General features: G+C 30.4%; 5 protein-coding genes and 1 non-coding gene across 6 annotated transcripts; 1 reads left to right on the top strand and 5 right to left on the bottom strand.

The window, feature by feature from the left end:
• Positions 1-1,729: 1,729 nt before the first annotated feature.
• LOC124939597 (lipid phosphate phosphatase epsilon 2, chloroplastic-like) lies at positions 1,730-3,067 on the bottom strand. Its single transcript, XM_047480058.1, has 4 exons — positions 2,738-3,067; positions 2,423-2,651; positions 2,274-2,347; positions 1,730-2,186 (listed from the first exon to the last, which is right to left on the bottom strand). The coding sequence occupies exons 1-4, from the start codon at positions 3,065-3,067 to the stop codon at positions 1,953-1,955; spliced, it is 867 nt and encodes a 288-aa protein (XP_047336014.1). The 3' UTR covers positions 1,730-1,952.
• A 7,027-nt stretch (positions 3,068-10,094) lies between these two features.
• LOC124940218 (lipid phosphate phosphatase epsilon 2, chloroplastic-like) lies at positions 10,095-10,915 on the bottom strand. Its single transcript, XM_047480709.1, has 3 exons — positions 10,652-10,915; positions 10,501-10,574; positions 10,095-10,412 (listed from the first exon to the last, which is right to left on the bottom strand). Exons 1-3 carry the CDS (start codon positions 10,866-10,868, stop codon positions 10,179-10,181), a joined length of 525 nt encoding a protein of 174 aa, XP_047336665.1. The 5' UTR covers positions 10,869-10,915; the 3' UTR covers positions 10,095-10,178.
• Positions 10,916-11,692: 777 nt separating this feature from the next.
• TRNAK-CUU lies at positions 11,693-11,765 on the bottom strand. The gene has a single exon. It is a non-coding gene; the product is annotated as a tRNA-Lys (tRNA).
• Positions 11,766-13,386: 1,621 nt separating this feature from the next.
• LOC124938739 (probable pectinesterase 53) lies at positions 13,387-15,062 on the bottom strand. The gene is made up of 4 exons (XM_047479239.1): positions 14,573-15,062; positions 14,298-14,487; positions 13,767-14,209; positions 13,387-13,633 (listed from the first exon to the last, which is right to left on the bottom strand). Exons 1-4 carry the CDS (start codon positions 14,926-14,928, stop codon positions 13,480-13,482), a joined length of 1,143 nt encoding a protein of 380 aa, XP_047335195.1. The 5' UTR covers positions 14,929-15,062; the 3' UTR covers positions 13,387-13,479.
• A 697-nt stretch (positions 15,063-15,759) lies between these two features.
• On the top strand, positions 15,760-17,442 carry LOC124938219 (protein CHAPERONE-LIKE PROTEIN OF POR1, chloroplastic). Its single transcript, XM_047478619.1, has 5 exons — positions 15,760-15,916; positions 16,261-16,403; positions 16,478-16,557; positions 16,633-17,077; positions 17,164-17,442. Exons 2-5 carry the CDS (start codon positions 16,270-16,272, stop codon positions 17,312-17,314), a joined length of 810 nt encoding a protein of 269 aa, XP_047334575.1. The 5' UTR covers positions 15,760-15,916; positions 16,261-16,269; the 3' UTR covers positions 17,315-17,442.
• LOC124938220 (V-type proton ATPase 16 kDa proteolipid subunit-like) lies at positions 17,441-18,404 on the bottom strand. Its single transcript, XM_047478621.1, has 3 exons — positions 18,243-18,404; positions 17,880-18,165; positions 17,441-17,795 (listed from the first exon to the last, which is right to left on the bottom strand). The coding sequence occupies exons 1-3, from the start codon at positions 18,319-18,321 to the stop codon at positions 17,663-17,665; spliced, it is 498 nt and encodes a 165-aa protein (XP_047334577.1). The 5' UTR covers positions 18,322-18,404; the 3' UTR covers positions 17,441-17,662.
• Between the last annotated feature and the right edge of the window lie 659 nt (positions 18,405-19,063).

Genomic DNA, 19,063 nt, shown 5'->3' with positions numbered 1-19,063 from the left:
AAAATATTCCAGTAAAATATAAAATTTACAAATAAATTGTTAAATATTTTTCAAAAATAAGAATTTAAGCCAAATAAAAACTAATAAAGTAAAGGAAGATAACATATAAAAGAAAATTAATATTAAAATAATAAAATAAATTAAGAATAAAATAAATTACCTGGTTTAATTAATGAAAAAGAAGGAGAGAGAAAATATATTAATATTTAATTAATAAATATATAAATTTAAAAATAAAAGTTAACCATGGTTACTAAAAGAGGCTAAATGAGCCAATTTTTGATAGTACATATGTTTGAATGAACTTTTATTAGTATATACGTCTAAGTGAGCTAGTTGTACAAGTACATACGTCTAAGTGAGCTTTTTTCCTTAAATTATTTATATTTTAAATTATTATTTTTATAAATTTAATTATTTATATTTTGATATATAATTTAAATTTGATTATTTTTTATAAATTTAATTATTTATATTTTAATATATATATATATATATATATATTTACAAATCCATTATTATTTATATATATAATAAATATTCCCTTTAACATTCTAATAAATATATATCAAAATATAAATAATTTAGTTTATATAAATAATAATTTAAAATATATATCAAAATATAAACTTTATATATAATAATTTTTAAATGTAAAAAAAATAAAAAATAAATAAAACTGAGTTTGAATAGTAAACTAAGTTAGTTTGAGAATGAATGAACAAATTAAGTTAGTTTGGGAAAGTGAACGCCAAACAAGGTTACTTTGGAAAACCGTTCAGCTAAAATGATTTCAATTGGTAATGATTGTGCTGAGTTGTTTAATGACACCACTCTTGTTCTAAAAGAGGTTAAACATATTCTTGATATTTGCTTCAATCTTTTATCGATTGGAAAATTGAATGATGAAGGTTTCTGTAAATTTTTTTCTAGTGGTGAATGTATGTTTAAAATGGGATAAATGGTTATTGCTAAAGATAATAGACTTTCAAATTTGTATATTGCTCGTTCAGAAATATCTAAAAGTTACATTAACACTTGTGAAATTGATTAATCTTTTAAGTTGTGGCACAAACGTTTGGCTCATATTAGCGAGAAATGCTTAACTATGTTGGCTAAAAAGATGCGCTATGTGGGGTTTCAAATATGCATTTGAAAAGATGTCTAGATTGTTTGGCTGAAAAACGATGACGAATGTCATTTAGATCATCTGATTCGAAAAGAAAGTTAGAATTATTAGACTTGGTGTATTCTTATGTATGTGGGTCAATGAAGTTCAGATTATTTTGTGGTGTATACTATTTTGTAACCTTCATTGATGAATATTTCCGAAAAGTTTGAGAATATACATTGAAGACAAAAGATCAAGTTCTAGACACATTCAAAGTGTTTCAAGCCTCGGTTGAGAGGGAAACTGGAAAAAACGTGAAATATAATCGAATAGATAATGTGGAGAGTACATTAGGCTTTTTGATGAGTATTGTCGACAACAAGGTATTCGTCACCAAAAATTGCCTCCGAAAACACCATAATTAAATGAGTTGACCGAAAGATTGAATATAACACTAATAGAAAGGGTGAGATGTGTGTTTTCATAAAAAAAAAAATAAAAAATTATCAATATATTTTTGGTGTGAAATATTGAGTATACATGTACTAAATCTACTACAAAGGCATAATCAAATGATTTGAAGAAGAATCTAAAGATCAATTTTGGCACGTAAGAGAAGAAGGGCGGTTGATGTTGCATGGTTTTTGAAGAAGTATTATGGGAAGTTGCCGCAGTTGTGGAGTTGTTTGCTCAGGCTAGGGATCCTGTCGGGGAACATTATAGTGGAATCGTGAGGGAAGATGTTTCGGTTCCTGAATTACATGAAGAACACTTGCTTGTCTGAATTATAACTGCTTATTACATAGATTAATATTGTTTTTGGACCGTGTCAGGCTTTGTGTTAAGCCTTGTGTATTCTATTGAAGATATTCTTAGAAAAGCTAACGAATAAGCCTAAACAATAACCAACTGCCATTAAAGTCACAACATTTCTAACCCATGAATAAGTAATAAAAGCATTTAACACGAAAACATCCCATGACCAAAGCCAGAAGATGGAGAAAGCAGTTCCTATAACTGCGCCCACTTTGACTTGGTTGGTTGTGTGAAGCTGATGCGAAACTCGTAGCCATGACTGCAAAACAAAATCCAAATGTAGAATAGAAAGAGTTCAAATTGTGTTACCATAATTTGGATGGATAAAGTCATTACTACTGCTTACCAAATAGGATGCTAATGAGAAAATAAGGGGACAGAGCAGCATGGTGAAGCCATTGAATCCATGATATTGAACCACTGTTGAATTACATAAACAAATTAGACAAAGAAAAAAGAGATTTGAGAAGAATCTGAAATGAAGTAATGAATTACTTGAGATAATGGCCAATATGGATGTATAGAAAATAGACTGAGAATGGGAAGAAGGCATTCCAGGGTCAGATCTGTTGAAATGAGAAACGGGTCTTTCTTGGTTCAACATCTTCTTCAAGATCTTAGACAGTCCAAAGTTTACAAGTGATCCAATAGCAGCCCATGAAGCAGGACCGTCACGACGCCAGAGGATGAAACCAACAAAAAATATAGCCATAAGCCATTTGCTCTGCAAAAAGAGAATCAATCAATCAATCATATATTACTTATTTGAAAGAATTAAGCAGAACTTGCTTAATGATCATCATGGCTGACCTGAGAATTGAGAGTAGATTCAAGGCCATTGATGCATAATTTCAATCTCTTATCAATCCTTCTACTACTACTACTTCTAGCTTCTTCTTCTTGTTCTTGTTCTTGTCCTTGTCCAAGAGAATGGATGCATTCGTTTGATTGATCACTTCTGTCAAGAGAAATATGGGTCTTGCCAAAAAAATTACCTCTGCCCCGGCAAAGAAACTTCATCCGGCGGAAAGAAAGTTCACTGGAGGGAGGAAAACTCTTTGAGACGGAATGAGTATTATGAAATCTTATATTATCAAAGTTTATAAATCCAGAAATGTTTAGAAATTTTACAAGGGCCATATCACTTATCAATCAGGTCGAGGCATTAATTTATATTGTCATCTAAGAAAATTGAAGGGGAAAGAAGTAGCTTGGAACGTTCAAAATAAAAAATATCATAAAATCCAGGCTATACTTTACACGTTACACGGCTTAGACACATAGTGTTTAATTATATCTTACATTTTTTTATAATAAAATTGTTTAAATATTTTGTATGCAAAACAATACAGATATAAGGAGAAATTTGACCAAATGACCCTAATAATCTCATAATTTTGGAAATCATGATAAATGGATAAAAATGACCTTTTCGGTCTATCTAAAGACAAAAATACCCTTTCGCGTCACCCGAAAGGTATTTTCTTTCAAAAAGATATTTTTGCAAACTTTATTGAGCCTTATCATTTCTCAAAATTATGTCGGGTCATTTCGTCAAATTTCCAGATCTAAGTAGGGATGGCAATAGTGACCTATCCGATCGGGTAATGAAACGAGAGGCACTGATTTCATTTTACTACCGATGTTGACGGTATATTTGGTTCTATTCCGTTACCCGATTAAAGTGTAAATTTATATATTTAATTAAAAAAAAATTACAAAATAAAATTTAAATAATAACTAAATAATAACTAACTTTAAAACTAATCATATCAAAAATTAAATAAAAAACTAAAAACATTACATATACAAGTATGTTGTAAATGTTGAACAAATTAGATTAAAGTGGAAAATTAAGTGTGATAAAATAATTATATATATATATATATTTTTTATAGATGCAAGTGTGAAAAAGTAAATGATTCAATTATTATAATGAATGTAATAATGGGATGTAAAACATGATATTAATAGTTAGAAAAAAAATATATAAATATTTTTTAATATTAATATAGTTGGTAGAGTTTGAGTTTGTGTTTCGCATACTCCCTAATCCCGAACTCGATCATGTATCTTTTTCATTATTCATCTTCGATTCCAAACTCAACATTTGGGTACCCACATGTATTAGACATACGGATATTTATCGTCATCCCTTAACATTGTTGGCCATAAAAATTTTTGGTGCCATAGACATTTTTTTTTATTTTTTAAATTAGATGTTATATTGTAAACATATAATAATTTTATATTTAAATTTTAAAAAATAATATAATCTAAGTTAATTAAATGCTATAATAAGGCTACGTGTCATATGGGATATAATTGTCATCCCCTAACATAGTTGGCCACGTAAGTTTTTGGTGTCACCGTTTTTTTTTTTAAATTATATGTTATACGTGTAATATGAGATATAAGACTTTAGATATATGGGATATAAGACTTTAGAGATAATTATACCTATATAATACATAATACATTAGGATGGTTGTTTGATTAATATATATAGATAGATAGAGGTTAGGTATAACTTATACTTTGAAATGGTTATAATATTGTACATAATCTTACCAGTTAGTTACAAGAATGTATAAGTTTATATAAAATTTAATATTCCTCTTTTTAACTTTTTTTTTATCAAATTATTAAAATCTTAATTTATTTATTAAATTTTAAAATATAATAATAATAATAATCAACTATAATTAAATATTTATTTATATTTAAATGTTATTAAATTTTATTTTAAAGAATATAATAAATACTCAAATGCTTATTGTTATTTGATTTTTTAATTTTTATATATTTTTTTTTATATATATTTTATCTCTGTAAATAAAAAATATATTTTGTAAGTATAAAATTTTTAAATGTAATATATATATATATATAATTAAATATAATAATTATTTGAAAAAGCTAATAATGTTAATTAAAAAGTGACAGTCATATATAAAATAAAATTATATTACATTATTAATAAATAATATTAATAAGTAATATTATTATTAAATAAAACAACTTATATCTATATAATTTATTTTTAAAATTAACTTATAATTATAACATTCTAATTTTAAATATTATTTTATAAAATTATTATCATTAATATTTTATTTTATATAAATAATTATTTTTTAAAATATACAAATATTTATAATAATACATAAATTTTATAAATAATAAACAAATATTATTTAATATATAAACAAGTTTTATTTATATTTTTTTTAAAAGAGGCCAGTACTAAAACCTAAAACCTTAGTTATAAGTTAAATTATAAATAATTGTATATAAAATAAGAGAAATGATTAGGTGAGGGAATTTGGTGAGAGAATGATCTGGCATAATCTTCGCTGAAAAAATCAAATAATTTCTCTATTTTCTCTTTTTCCTCCCACTTTTACATTTTCAAACCAATGAAAGTGATGCCACGTCATTCCCTCACCAAATTCCCTCACTAAATTCTCTCCCTCTATCACTACTCATAAAATAATATAAACCATATATAATAGTATTATTTATTTTATAAATATATTTATATATATATAATAATTAAATATTAATTTAATATAATTAATAATTCTCTACCAATAAAATAAATATTAAAATAATAATTAAAAATAATTAATACAATATTTCATATTACTTTTTTTATCACTAACTAAACACAATATAATAAAACTTAAATAATTTATACTTATTTTATATTCCAACTAAATACTAATAATTTATCTAATTTATTTATCTAAAAACTCACATAGACGTCTATACTAATAAAAAGTCATTTAAATATACTATAAAAAAATAGGTTCCTTTAATTTCTGTGGAGTATAGTTAATTTTTTATTTTTTTATTTTTTTATTTATATATTAATTAATTAAATATTAATATATTTTCTCTCTCTTTTTTTTTCTATTAATTAAATTAGTTAAATTTATTTCATTTATACATTTTTTATTATTTTAATATTAGTTTTTCTTTTTTATTTAATTTTTTTTTATCCGTTTTTATTTTTTTTAATTCTTAAATTTTCATTTTTTTTTATTTTAACAATTTATTTGTGAATTTTCTTTCTTATTTAATTTAATATGTACAAAAATAAAAATTAATAATTTTTTATTTAATTTTTAATACATGACTTTTAATAATAATAAAAAAAATAGTGTTTAATATATTGAAAAAAAGAAAGAGAAAATATATAAATATTTAATTAATAGATATATAAATAAAAAAATTAAAAATTAAAAAATTAACTGTAATTTACTAAAAAGATATAAATAAACTTATTTTTGATAATATGTATATTTAAATAATATTTTATTAATACATACTGTTTAAATGAGTTAATTGTATAAATATGATATTTTTTTATTATATTCATTTACAATTTATACCTATATAATTGATTTATTTAATTAAATACTAATTAAACTAATAGTATTAAATTTGTGAATGTAATATTTTTTTTATTGATTTTAGGAGGTCGAGGGAAGTAATGGGCCTAGACAGCTGACTAACTGGTCTCATCATAACTAAAAACGAACACCATAAAGTCAACCCATGAAGACCATGAAGACAAGGTTAAAACCTCTACCAAATTACTTGTTAGAGCATTCCCATTCTTGTACCTATACATAGGCACAAATATGTGTCACATCAACAAGTACATCACAAATAAATTATACCTCTCAATTTATACCTCTATTCCCCAACCATCTCAAGTATAGTCCTACCATCCACATCATCTAATTTATACAATATTTTTTAATTCAATAATTCAAGTAATCTTGTTTTATTTTTTATTATATTAATTTGTTTAAATTAATAAAACTAATATTTATAAATTATATTAAAAAATTAAAAAAAATCAATAATTTCTAAAAATAATTTAGAAAATTATCATCACAATAATACTTGAAAAAAATAGACTACTAAATCATATGTATAAAAAAAATAATATAACGGTCATATTTTGAAAAAACGGTTATATTTTAAAAAACGGTCAATTTTTTAAATAAAAAATTAAATAAAACGGTTTATTTTTTAAAATTTTTAAATGTTTATTTGTTTTTCATAAAAAAAAAGTGCTAAAAAAAAAGTGCGGGTAAGGATCACTTTTTTTTTTTTTTTTTTTTTTTTTTGACTTTTTCTCATTTGTACTCAGTAGCAAAACTTTGTTACTCAATTTTCTCTCTCCTGATTTGTACTCATCTCCCCATTATACATTATAGTATATTTATTTAACTTATATATACTAATATTATTTTGGAGAATGTGAAATTGAGACTATTAAATGGAATCTCTTATAACCAAACTAATAAGATTTGATAAATCTGGAATTAAAATTGCTTGCTTGAATAGAAGATTTGATAGATTCATAATAAAAAAGTTTGGGATTTTAATAAAAAAAAATCTTTTGAAAAATATATAATTAATTAATTATAGCTGGAATATGTTTGAAAACCAAACAAGGTTGGTTCTATATGTTATTTTTTTTTTCAAAATACCAAATTCAAACTATAGTCTAGATTTTAAATATCTTGTTTCAAATTTTAAATTTTGAAACTCATTTTATTAAATTTATACAAAATAAAATTTTTAACGAGTCAATTTATATATAAACAAATAAAATTTAATGTCAATTATTTGATGATAATTTAAGTTTTTTTTTTTTTTTTTTTAACTAATTAATATATATATATATATATATATATATATATATATATATATATATATATATATATATATATATATATATATATATATATATATATATATATATATATATATATATATATATATATATATATATAAAAGAAAAAGAGAACACCCCACGTTGCTTCTGTCTCCAAGACACTTTCTCCACCAGCTGCGCAACTCCTCCACGTAAAAGGTGAAGACGACCACAACTCTACTCCATCTCGCAATTCACTCTAATCAAGACAACATTATCTTTCATTTTGCGATTCTTCGGTCATCTACCCTCGTCGTTCATTCATATCTCACACCTGACACCACAATTCAACTATTGTACTTTTAACATATTTCAAAATTCTCTTTACTACATCAAAGTGAGAACCATTTGGACAATCCATAAATCTGTTAATGAGACTAACTAGAAACATAATATCGGGTCTTGTACCAATTAAATACATCAAACAATCTATAATTTGTTTGTATTAAGTTTTATCAACATTTTCTTCATTATCTATTTTAGAGAGTTTGCAACTAGGAACAATTTAATTTTGAACAATTATCCATATCAAATCTCTAAGAATTTCTTCTTATTACTTTTTCTAGTTAACAAAAATACCATATTTTTTTTTTTGTAAAGCTTCAGTACCAAGAAAATATTTCATTTTCCCTAAATTAGTCATATCAAACTCAGAATTCAGTCTCGGTGAAAAGAGTATACTCACGTTGACATTTCTTGAATCTTTCCTTTTGAAAATATGACTCACTCTCGGAGCTTGTTTAAGGCTATACAATGTCTTATTTAGTTTGTATATTTTTCTTCATTACCTTTCAATGTGTATCCAAGTGGTTGCTCGATGTACACTTCTTCCCTTAATGTAAAAATGCAAACTTTACATCAAATTGGTAAATAGTTCACTCTTCTAATGTCGAAATTGCTATCAGCATTCGAACTGTATCCATTCTGGCTACTGGTGCAAAAATATCAATATAGTCATCCCATTTTTTTTATCTATTGGAAACAAACATTGCTTTGTACTTATTAACTTCACCTTTTTCATTGAGTTTAATCTTATAAACTCATTTAATCGTCAATCTTCTATGCATATGAGGGCAAATCTATTAGCTCTCAAGTATTGTCTTCTTAATTGATTCAATTTCAGAATTCGTAGATTTTCTACATCTCGAATCCTTTATCCTTTATAGCTTCATTGAATCCAATTGAATGACTTTCCAAAAAACAAACTTGATAACTCACAAAATGTTCTTCTTCTGAACTCCACTCAGGTTCATAATCTTACATCCACACTAGAGCTTTTCTTGTTGTTCTCATAATTGGCTCACTTTCATCCTCTTCTGTAACACTGTCTGCAATAGTTTCAGCATTAGAATTGTTAATTTCAGGACTGGGATTGTGTATAACTTCATCATTATCTTTGGTATCTAACAAAACATCATCCCAATCTCACCCTAAACCTTCATCAAACTTCACATCCCGGCTAATTATTATCTTTATTGAAATTGGGTCATATAAATTATAAGCCTTTGATTCTTCACTAACACCAACATTTCAAACTCTTATCATCAAACTTAATTCTTCTATTCTCATATATAAGTGCATAAGAAAGACAACTGAATCTCTTGAAGTTTTTAAAAGATGGCTTAAAACCACTCCATACTTCCTCAAGAGTAATACCATCTAACACTAGGGTTGGACATCTATTCAAAATATACACAACCCATTTTACAGTTTGATGTCAAAAAGTCTTTCGGGACCTCCCTATTTGAAAGCATAGACAGTATCATGTTCATAATGGTCTGATTCCCTGATTCTTTCTCACGACAATGCTTTTATGTTGAGGGAGTGTAGGAGCATGTTAACTGCCTTTTTATACCTTCTTTCATGCAGTACCTTGAGAACTCATTTGATGTGAATTCTCTTCCTCTATTAGTACAAAGACATTTCAGAACTGACCTATCTAGGGCCTGAAAAGATAGTTTTTCACTCTGAAATCTTTCAGTTTGAGCTCATTTCTCGGCTTCCGTCAACGTGGCTTCTCTCACCACGGGAATTCTATTCTCTACCGGACTCCAGTACTACATCGATCGCAGTAAGTTCTCCATGAGCACACACCAATGTGGGCAATACTCATCGAGTTTAGGAATGGCTGACTTTGTATATGGGTGAAAACTAGCTCTGATACAAAATGATAAGACAACATATCTAAAAGCTTGAATTATTTGGCTTTATACTAATGAGAAAATTATGTAAATTGACCATATCAAATGATTTGAAGAAGAATCTAAAGATCAGTTTTTGGCACGTAAGAGAAGAAGGCGGTTGATGGTGGATGGTTTGAAGAAGTATTACTGGAAGTTGCCGGCAGTTGTGGAGTTGTTTGCTCAGGCTGGGGCTCCTGTAGGGGAACATCATAGTGGAATCACGAGGGAAGATGTTTCGGTTCCTGAATTACATGAAAAAAACTTTATTGTCTGAATTATAACTGCTTATTACATAGATTTTTATTGTTTTTGGACCGAGTCAGGCTGTGTGTTAAGCCTCTTCTATTCTATTGAAGAAACTCTGAGAAATGCTAACCATTAAGCTTAAACAATAGGCAACTGCCCCTAAAGTAACAACATTTCTAACCCATGAATAAGAGATGAAAGCATTCAACACGAAAGCTTCCCATAACCAAATCCACAAGATGGAGAAAGCTGCTCCTATAACCGCTCCCACTTTGACTTGGTTGATTGTATGAAACTGATGCGAAACTCGTAGCCATGACTGCAAAACCAAAAGCAAATGTAGAATAGAAACATTCAAATTGTGTTACCATTTGCCTAATTTGGATGAAGCCATTAGTACTGCTTACCAAATAAGATGCTAATGAGAAAATAAGGGGACAGAGCAGCATAGTGAAGCAACTGAATCCTTGGTATTGAACCACTGTTGAATTACCATAAACTAATTAGACAAAAAAAGAAAGAGATTTTAGAAGAATCTGAAATGAAGTAATGAATTACTTGAGATAATGGCCAATGTGGATGCGTAGAAAATGGACTGAGCATGGGAAGAAGGCATTCCAGGGTCAGATCTCTTGAAATGAGAAACGGGTCTTTCTTGGTTCAACATCTTCTTCAAGGTAGTAGACAGTACAAAGTTCAGAACTGATCCAGTAGCAGCCCATGAAGCAGCACCGTCATGACGCCAGAGGAGGAGACCAACAAAAAAAGTAGCCATAAACCATTTGCTCTGCAAAAAGAGAATCAATCAATCATATTACTTATTTGAAAGAATTAAGCAGAACTTGCTTAATGATCATCATGGCTCACCTGAGAATTGAGAGTAGATTCAAGGCCATTGATGCATAATTTCAATCTCTTATCATTCCTTCTACTACTACTACTACTTCTAGCTTCTTCTTCTTGTTGTTCTTGTTCAAGAGAATGGATGCATTCGTTTGATTGATCAGTTCTGTCAAGAGAAATATGGGTCTTGCCAAAAAACTCACCTCTGCACCGGCGACGGCAAAGAAGGTTCCTCTGGCGGAAAGAGAGTTCACCGGAAGGAGTAGCATGAAATCTTATTCTATCAAAGTTTTTAAACCCAGAAACGTTTAGAAAATTTACTAGGGCCATCTCTGATCAGGTTGAGACCAAGAAGCATTAATTTTATAATTTCGTCGTCTAAGGTTGAAAAGTAAAACTGTGACGGGCATAATGTGGAAGGATTGACAAAGACTATAAGGCAGTCAATCAGTTTGAAAGGAGAAGATTCAAAATAAAATAACTTAGAACGCAACCCACGAAGACTAAAAGGCAGTCAGTTCAAAGGACAACATGGGTCTGACCAAAAGAATCCACCAGCAAGGAAAAGCGGCAGGGAAGGAGGAGACAAGGAATCAGGATCGTCTGATCAGAGAAGCCAAGAAACAATCATATTAATATACTTCCGTCCAAGATTAGATTGAGAAAGACAAAAGATAATATGTATGAAACAGAGATTACAGACCTAAGGTATATTCCCAAAAGAATGGACACAAATATAAAAAAAAAAAGAACAAACGCCCACCATGGGGCTCGAACCCATGACCACAAGGTTAAGAGCCTTGCGCTCTACCAACTGAGCTAGACGGGCTTGGTGTTCTTCATTACCTATTATTTATTTATCCATTGTACTAGTTTAAATAGAGTTATTTTAGAATTAAAATTGCTTGAATAAGAATATTGACAGACTCATAATAAAAAAAAAAAATTGTGATTTCAATAATTAAGATTTTTATTTCTAAAACATATAATTGATTCTGATTGGAATCTGTCTGAAAACCAAACAAGGTCTTGGTTCTATATATTATTATTTTTAAATTTAGAACCAACATCAAAATTACCTGTAGTATAGATTTTGTAAATAAATTTGGTTTATTTATTTGAAAAATATTGATTTCACTAATTTTTTTTAAATTTTTTTTATAAATAATCTTAAAAAAATATATTAATATACAATAATAAAATAATAATAATTTTTAAATTGAAAATATTATAATATTTTGATTAATATTAAAATGAAAACTGAAATATTTTAATAAACGACATTGAACATATCTCAGTATTGGTTTCCCGTGATCAAAATGCAATTGAAACATCAATGTTTTTTTCTTGCGTTGTCAGTATGTATTGTCCTTCTTCCTTTCCCAATTGTTTGTATCCACTACTAATTATCATCACGTTCATGCAATATATATATAATATATATATATATATATATACATTTCTTCTTTCTATCTATCAACTCATCTAAATGTCAAACTAATTCTTTGCACGAGCGTCCAATAAGCTCTATGTCACAGTAATGTTAAATAAATAAAATGGGGATTAATGAGTTTTTTATAATCTCTATTATTATTAAAGTGCTTTTAAGTTTATATGGTGTGAATTACATGTTTTTGTATGAATTGTATTATTTAATTGTGGTTGTAATTTGATTTGACTTTAAGTTTTGGAGTGATTTTTTTTTTATTCTACATGTGCTTTTTTGAAAAATGATTATGCAATATTTTATAAAAATTAGAATTGACAAAAACAAATAAATAAAACACTAAAGATCAAAGTGTTAAAAACAATCCAAAACACACTATCATTAACTATTTGAAAAATAACAATAAAAATAAAATCAAAATATTCATCAACAAACAAATAAAAAAAAAATTTAACTTTAACGAGCTCGGATATATTTAAAAAGATTAATAAATTTACCGACTCTATATACCGGTTTTTTCGATAAAACATCTTCCGTCGTCATAATTATAATGTTATAAAATAATACATCAATCGACCGTAGTACCGTTCCTCTTGAGCCAAATGCTCCATCAAAACATAATCAATATAAAAACTCATCGACCCAATGAAATCGACTTCACACTTTCTATCCAAAATTTACAACAACCAACGATTGACTTATGCATTACGCGCGCACTCAGTATCAATCATGTTTCAAAGTTGGCTTAAACTTGCAATCACTTATTTGCGTGTCGTCTCCATCTTTCACAACGACTAATCCTAATATATAGTTTTTTTTTCATAAATCTATCGTCCATCAAGATACCTCTATGCATGCCACCCTAAAAAAAATAAGTCATTGTAAATATTTGTTATCGTCAAACTTCAATTCAAACTTTGGACAAACAAAAAATTACAACAAACTCATCATGAGATAAGATATAAAAGAAAATTAATACAAATAAACTCTACACTCCCCTAGAATTGACCTACAAATAAAATACCAAATAAATTTAATAGTCTCACAATTGATTTATCTAGGTTTAATTGAACAACACATAAAAAAGGGATCGAAATTAGATTAAGCCCTTAAGCCAATTAGAACCATCAATGAAGTCCAAAGAAACAAAAGGACTAGCCTCTTGTTGGGTTAGCTCCCTTGACCATGACACCCTTCCCCCATAGTTTGCTCCAGGCCCCGAACACTTAAACTGCCCATAGAACACAGTCCTGACAAAAGTATTTCCGAAAACCAAATGTCACGGTTCAATTCTCGTTTAAAACACGTAACTGTTTCGAGTGTGTCATGTGCTAGCTTCCTACTTATACATAAATAAAAAAACAAAACAAAAAAACAACTTACAGTTCCCTGTTCTTGTCACCCCAATTGTACCATCCTCTAGGAACAATAATCTTGTCCATGTATGTATAAGCAAATACTACAGTCGAGAAACTTCCCCAAGCCCTGCCCAAATACAATGCGCCGGACCCTGTAACTTTGCAACCCACAAACGAAAACCCTGTCTCTTCCAAGTAGCTTTCTCTCTTCTGCGCCGTCAGAGACCCAAATGTATTGGCATTCGCGTGTAAATGGCACCCTTCATACATGGACAGACCGTTTCCAAATATGAAATCCACTGATCCCTCTATGTAACAGTTCTTGAAATAATGCCTTCCGACATGATCATACAGAGTGTCTTGGCCTCCTATGAATTTGCAACCCAGAAACGCCGCCATGTCGCCGGAGACTCTCAGCGCCACTGCCTGTTTCCCCAAAGCTCCAGACGGCGGCGATGGCGCCTTGTTCTGTTTCAATCAAGACCGAGTTCAAAGGACACAACTTAGTTTAATTAACTATAATCATTAGATTAGGACATATCTGCGAATTATTCACCTTAAAGGTAATATCTTTTGCGATGAAGAAAGCAGAATTAACGGCGAATGTTGAAGAACCATAGGTACCAAGTGGATGTCCATGTCTCCCCATTCGGTCGGCGGTATCGTCCCATTCGATAATAGTTTTGTCTACTCCCTCTCCTTGAAGAGTAACATAAGCCATTGTCGTCGGAATTTCAACCTTTTCTCTGTTTTGGAAATTTAGTTTCGAAATTAACAACATTAAATTAAACTAAAAATAGAAAGAAAAAAAGATTGTGTCTTTAGTTTTACTTGTAAATGCCTTGAGCAACACATATGATGACCCGACAGTTATTGAGGATTGGAATTGAGTCAATGGCTTTCTGCACTGAATTGAACTGTTTCTTCTTCTTATTCTTCTTCTTCTTGCTGACGTCCATTTGATTTACTCTGATAATCTTACATGGCTTCAGCTTGTTATTTGTCTGTTGGGAGAGAGAATGGTTGAAAGAACCCATAATCTTCAACCATTTTGTATGAGCTTCTCTTATGTTCGCCATTGCCAAGCTATTCTCCTTATTACCGCTAGACCCATTGGAAATTGGCCATGAAAAAGAGGTTCTTTGGAGCAAAAAAGCCAACAGAAGCAGAATTAGCTTCAAAACCATATCAAATTACCAATAATGTATTTGGAGAGAGAGAGAGATGGAAGCGGGTATGTGAACCAATATGGAATGAATTTTGTTAGATTTAAGGACAAATGGAGGAGGATTGGAGAGAGAAAGCTCTGTCTGGCTGTGTTTTGTCTTGTGTATTGACTTTCAGACTGAGCTATAAGAAGGAAGAAGGTTTAAAGATACAAATTAACCCATGTTTTAATTACCTTATAAGAAGAAGAAGAGGTGATCACTAATGGTGGAGTAGAAGTCTAGAACAGAACTGTTAAGAAGTAAAATTGAACAGAAGCGGTTACTTTCCGTATATATTCGAATTGATAGGTTTAACAGTTAAAGATGAAAATTTTGATCTCTACTCTTTAAACTCGAACAAACCAAGTATTGGGTTAGAGTTTGTCTTAAAGTATTTAGCTTTCTCTTTGTCCTTTGCAAAAATCTATGGCTGCAAGCTTGAGCCTGCAATTTAATCTAATGAGATGAATGGGGGTAAAACCAAAATCTTGTCCTTCTTGATTGAGACTCAATTTAATAAGCCCATATCTCTTTCTCCCATCACTAATCACTCTTCCACGCAACCTAAACATTCTTTATAAACTCATCATAATTGCTTATACGAATTTGCTTCATAGTTTTTGACAAGATATGGCAACCCATATGATACTTTTTTCTATTATGGAATGAATTGATTTACAGTGAAAATATTACAGTCAATAAAGGATCCTAGGAACAAAACGGATGTTTGTCTTTTACTATGCTGAATAAAAAAGTGTATATCGGGTGGGCTTTATATCGGGTGGATCCGAATAAGGAAACAGATCTAATTGGAATGGACCGCAGAAGGGTTTTTCCTCAGCAGCATTTGCTTCATTCATCCCTAGGCTATCCGTTGTGAAGCTACCAACGATGATATGATTATATGATTTGATTTTCATTGTTTCTGACGGAGATACTGAAGCCTCATCTTGATTTTCTTCACCAGGTACTTCCATTTTCATTTTGAATGTCTTAATACGTCTCTTATCTCGATTATTTTGAAGCCTCTCCCAATTCTGCTGTTTTTTTCTTCAATTGGGTTGAGAAGTACTTTCTTGCTGCAAATGCTAGTAGCAGAGATGCTTAGTTGTGAGACAGACTGTTATGGAAGATGGGTTTCCTGTCTTCTTCTTCTTTCTAACGCAATTTGAATCGATTGTCGGTGACTTTGAACTGTAATACTATGAAAGAAGCTTGTTAGGGTTCTTGGGATATTTAAATTATGAACTAGGGTTTAGAAACCAGAAACCAGACTGTTATGGATGATCAATGTGGTTTGATTTCTTGCAGAAAAATAGAATGACTCTCTCTGGGTTGACTGGCAGCCCATCACAGTATTGCTTCCAACCAAACACGAGAAGCAGGGGATCATCATTTTTGAGGAAAGCTTCTAGCTTTACCAACATCAAGATCTCTAAAGAACATCTTAGAACGTAAGTGCTAACTCCTATCTCCCCTTTCTGTAGTTTTTCAATTCAATTCATTTCTGATTTTATAATTCTTCAAGGAAATGGAATATGAAAAGATCCTCTGTTCTAATATGTGCAATGGATGCTTCCTTTGGAGGTTCTGCAAATGAATCAACTGGTACCCATTTCATTTCTCTCTATTTTTCATCTTACATTCAATTATATTCTTCAAATCGAGCCACTTTGGTTTCAGATATATTTCCTAGAATCGGTGTAAGGGACCCGTATAAACGACTTGGAATAAACAAGGAAGCTTCAGAAGATGAAATCCAGTCTGCTAGAAACTTCCTGATACAAAGATACTGTGGACACAAGCCTAGTGTGGATGCGATTGAATCTGCCCATGACAAAATAATAATGCAAAAATTTTACGATAGGAAGAACCCAAAAATCGATATCAAGAAAAAGGTTAGGGCTGTTACTCAGTCCCGTATCGTCCAGGCTGTCACGAGCAGATTCGAGACACCTTCGAATAATGGCATTATAAAGACTTCCATAGCTTTTGTTGTGCTTGGATTGTTGACTGTACTCTTCCCAACTGAAGAAGGTCCGACTCTTCAGGTAGCTGTTTCTGTGATTGCTACAATTTACTTCATACATGATCGGCTGAAGAGTAAATTGCGTGCTTTCTTATACGGGTTAGTTTTTCCTACCTGGTTTTTGTGAACATTTTGAGTCTAATGTGTTTGTTTAGGATTTAAACTGTTTTTTTTTTTCTTTGTAGGGGTGGAGCGTTTGCTTTCTCGTGGCTATTGGGTACGTTCTTGATGGTTTCGGTCATACCACCGATGCTCAAAGGTCCGAGAAGCTTGGAAGTTAGTACCTCTTTGGTTAGCTATGTGCTTTTGTGGGTAGCTTCTACTTACTTAAAGTAACAATCTTTTTTCGCTTAGAATACATTCCCAGTTTTGTGTTTTAGTAATTCACAACATTTAGTTTCGAGTTTCTGATCCCAGCCCAGAAAACAAAACCCATAAACTTTATATTTTCATTTCTGTATGTATCTGAAAACAGCTCCAAATGCAGTTTTTTTGAAATTATTAATCCCAAAGGATACAATTTGCCAATCAAAGTTGAACTGAAACTGAAAAATGATCCTCTGATACACACTCTTTTGCATTACAATCAACCAGAAAGTCATGAATAAATTGAAGAAAAAAACAATTACTTTATCACCACCACCACCACGAAAGGTAGTTGATCCGTGTTCTGTTCATGGTTTCTTATTCTGCTCGAGATTGGCCAGCTCGAGATGAAAGGATAATACCAACAATGAGGCCATACAATGCCAATGCTTCAGCAAAGATGAGAATCAGAATCATCCCAACGAAAAGTTTTGGCTGTTGTGCATTAGCTCTGCAATATGTTCATAAAATTATATCTGATTCAACATTCTTCAGATCATTGAACAAGTTCAAAAGATAAAGAGAATAATAATACCTGACACCAGCATCGCCAACAATCCCAATAGCCATTCCAGCAGCAAGACCGGCAAGACCACAAGCTAGTCCAGACGAGAGATGGGCATAACCATCGAAGAGGTAATAAGGTTTGGCCTTTGGGTTAATTCCAGTACTGATAATCACAGCAATAATCAAACCGTAAATACCCAAAACTCCGGCCATGACAACCGGTACAATCGACTTCATCACCAACTCCGGCCTCATTACACCCATTGAGGCTACACCAACACCGCTCTTGGCCGTTCCATATGCAGCTCCCATGCCTGAAACAAATCAAACGTTAGAATGAGATCGTGGTGAACATAATAAGACATTGGAAAATGAAAAGGTTAATAATTACAGGAGAAGACTAGAGCTGCTGCGGCTCCGAGGAAGCCAAAGAAGGGAGCTGTTTCATCGCCGGTGAATGAAGATGACATTTTTCTTCAATATAATTTCTGGGATCTTCAATCTGAAGAATGGGTAATCGAGAATCGAGATCAATCAGGAGAGAGGAGGCCGGAGTTTACTTTTTCTTTTGTATTAATAGGCCGGTGACTATACTTATTATGGATCACACGTTCATACTTCACCTCTTTCATTTATGTTAAAATAATAATATTATTTATTTTAATAAAATTATTATTTAAATGTTTTGAGGACAATTTCATGACAGGTTTGAATTTGTTGTCATCTTCAATACAATATTAATACCCAAAAACATTCCAATTGAAAGGAATGTGTTGTGTTGTGTTGATGAAGAAGAAGACGATGTAATAATGAGACATAAAAGACACATTAAGAAAGTTCTGGGTAAATTATAAAAGCATCATATCATATAGTAAAAGTAGAATCCAGACAAACAAACAATTACTGAAATTTATATGAACCCACAAAGGATTCATAGAGAAAACCTCAGCCAGTTCTCAAGATTATATGAACTCCACTATCAGTTTCCACTACATCACTTTATCTCCCCCAATCTTCAACACAAATGTTGCTTCGAGAACCTCATGCTTGATCAAGATGTGCGAAGCCCTAACTGATGACATCTTCTTCTTCTTGATCACTCGATCTACCGCCGTCGATTCTAGTCGAAAAAGACTTGTTTCTTTTTATATCCGATCCGAACTAGCAATATTTTTGCTAGTAGAGGGGTCTTAGGAATATCTAAAAAGCTTC

Source organism: Impatiens glandulifera, chromosome 5 (assembly GCF_907164915.1).
Source record: "Impatiens glandulifera chromosome 5, dImpGla2.1, whole genome shotgun sequence".
Lineage (NCBI taxonomy): Eukaryota > Viridiplantae > Streptophyta > Magnoliopsida > Ericales > Balsaminaceae > Impatiens > Impatiens glandulifera.
Note: the sequence above shows the minus strand (reverse complement) of the source record. Positions and strands in the feature narration are given on the sequence as shown.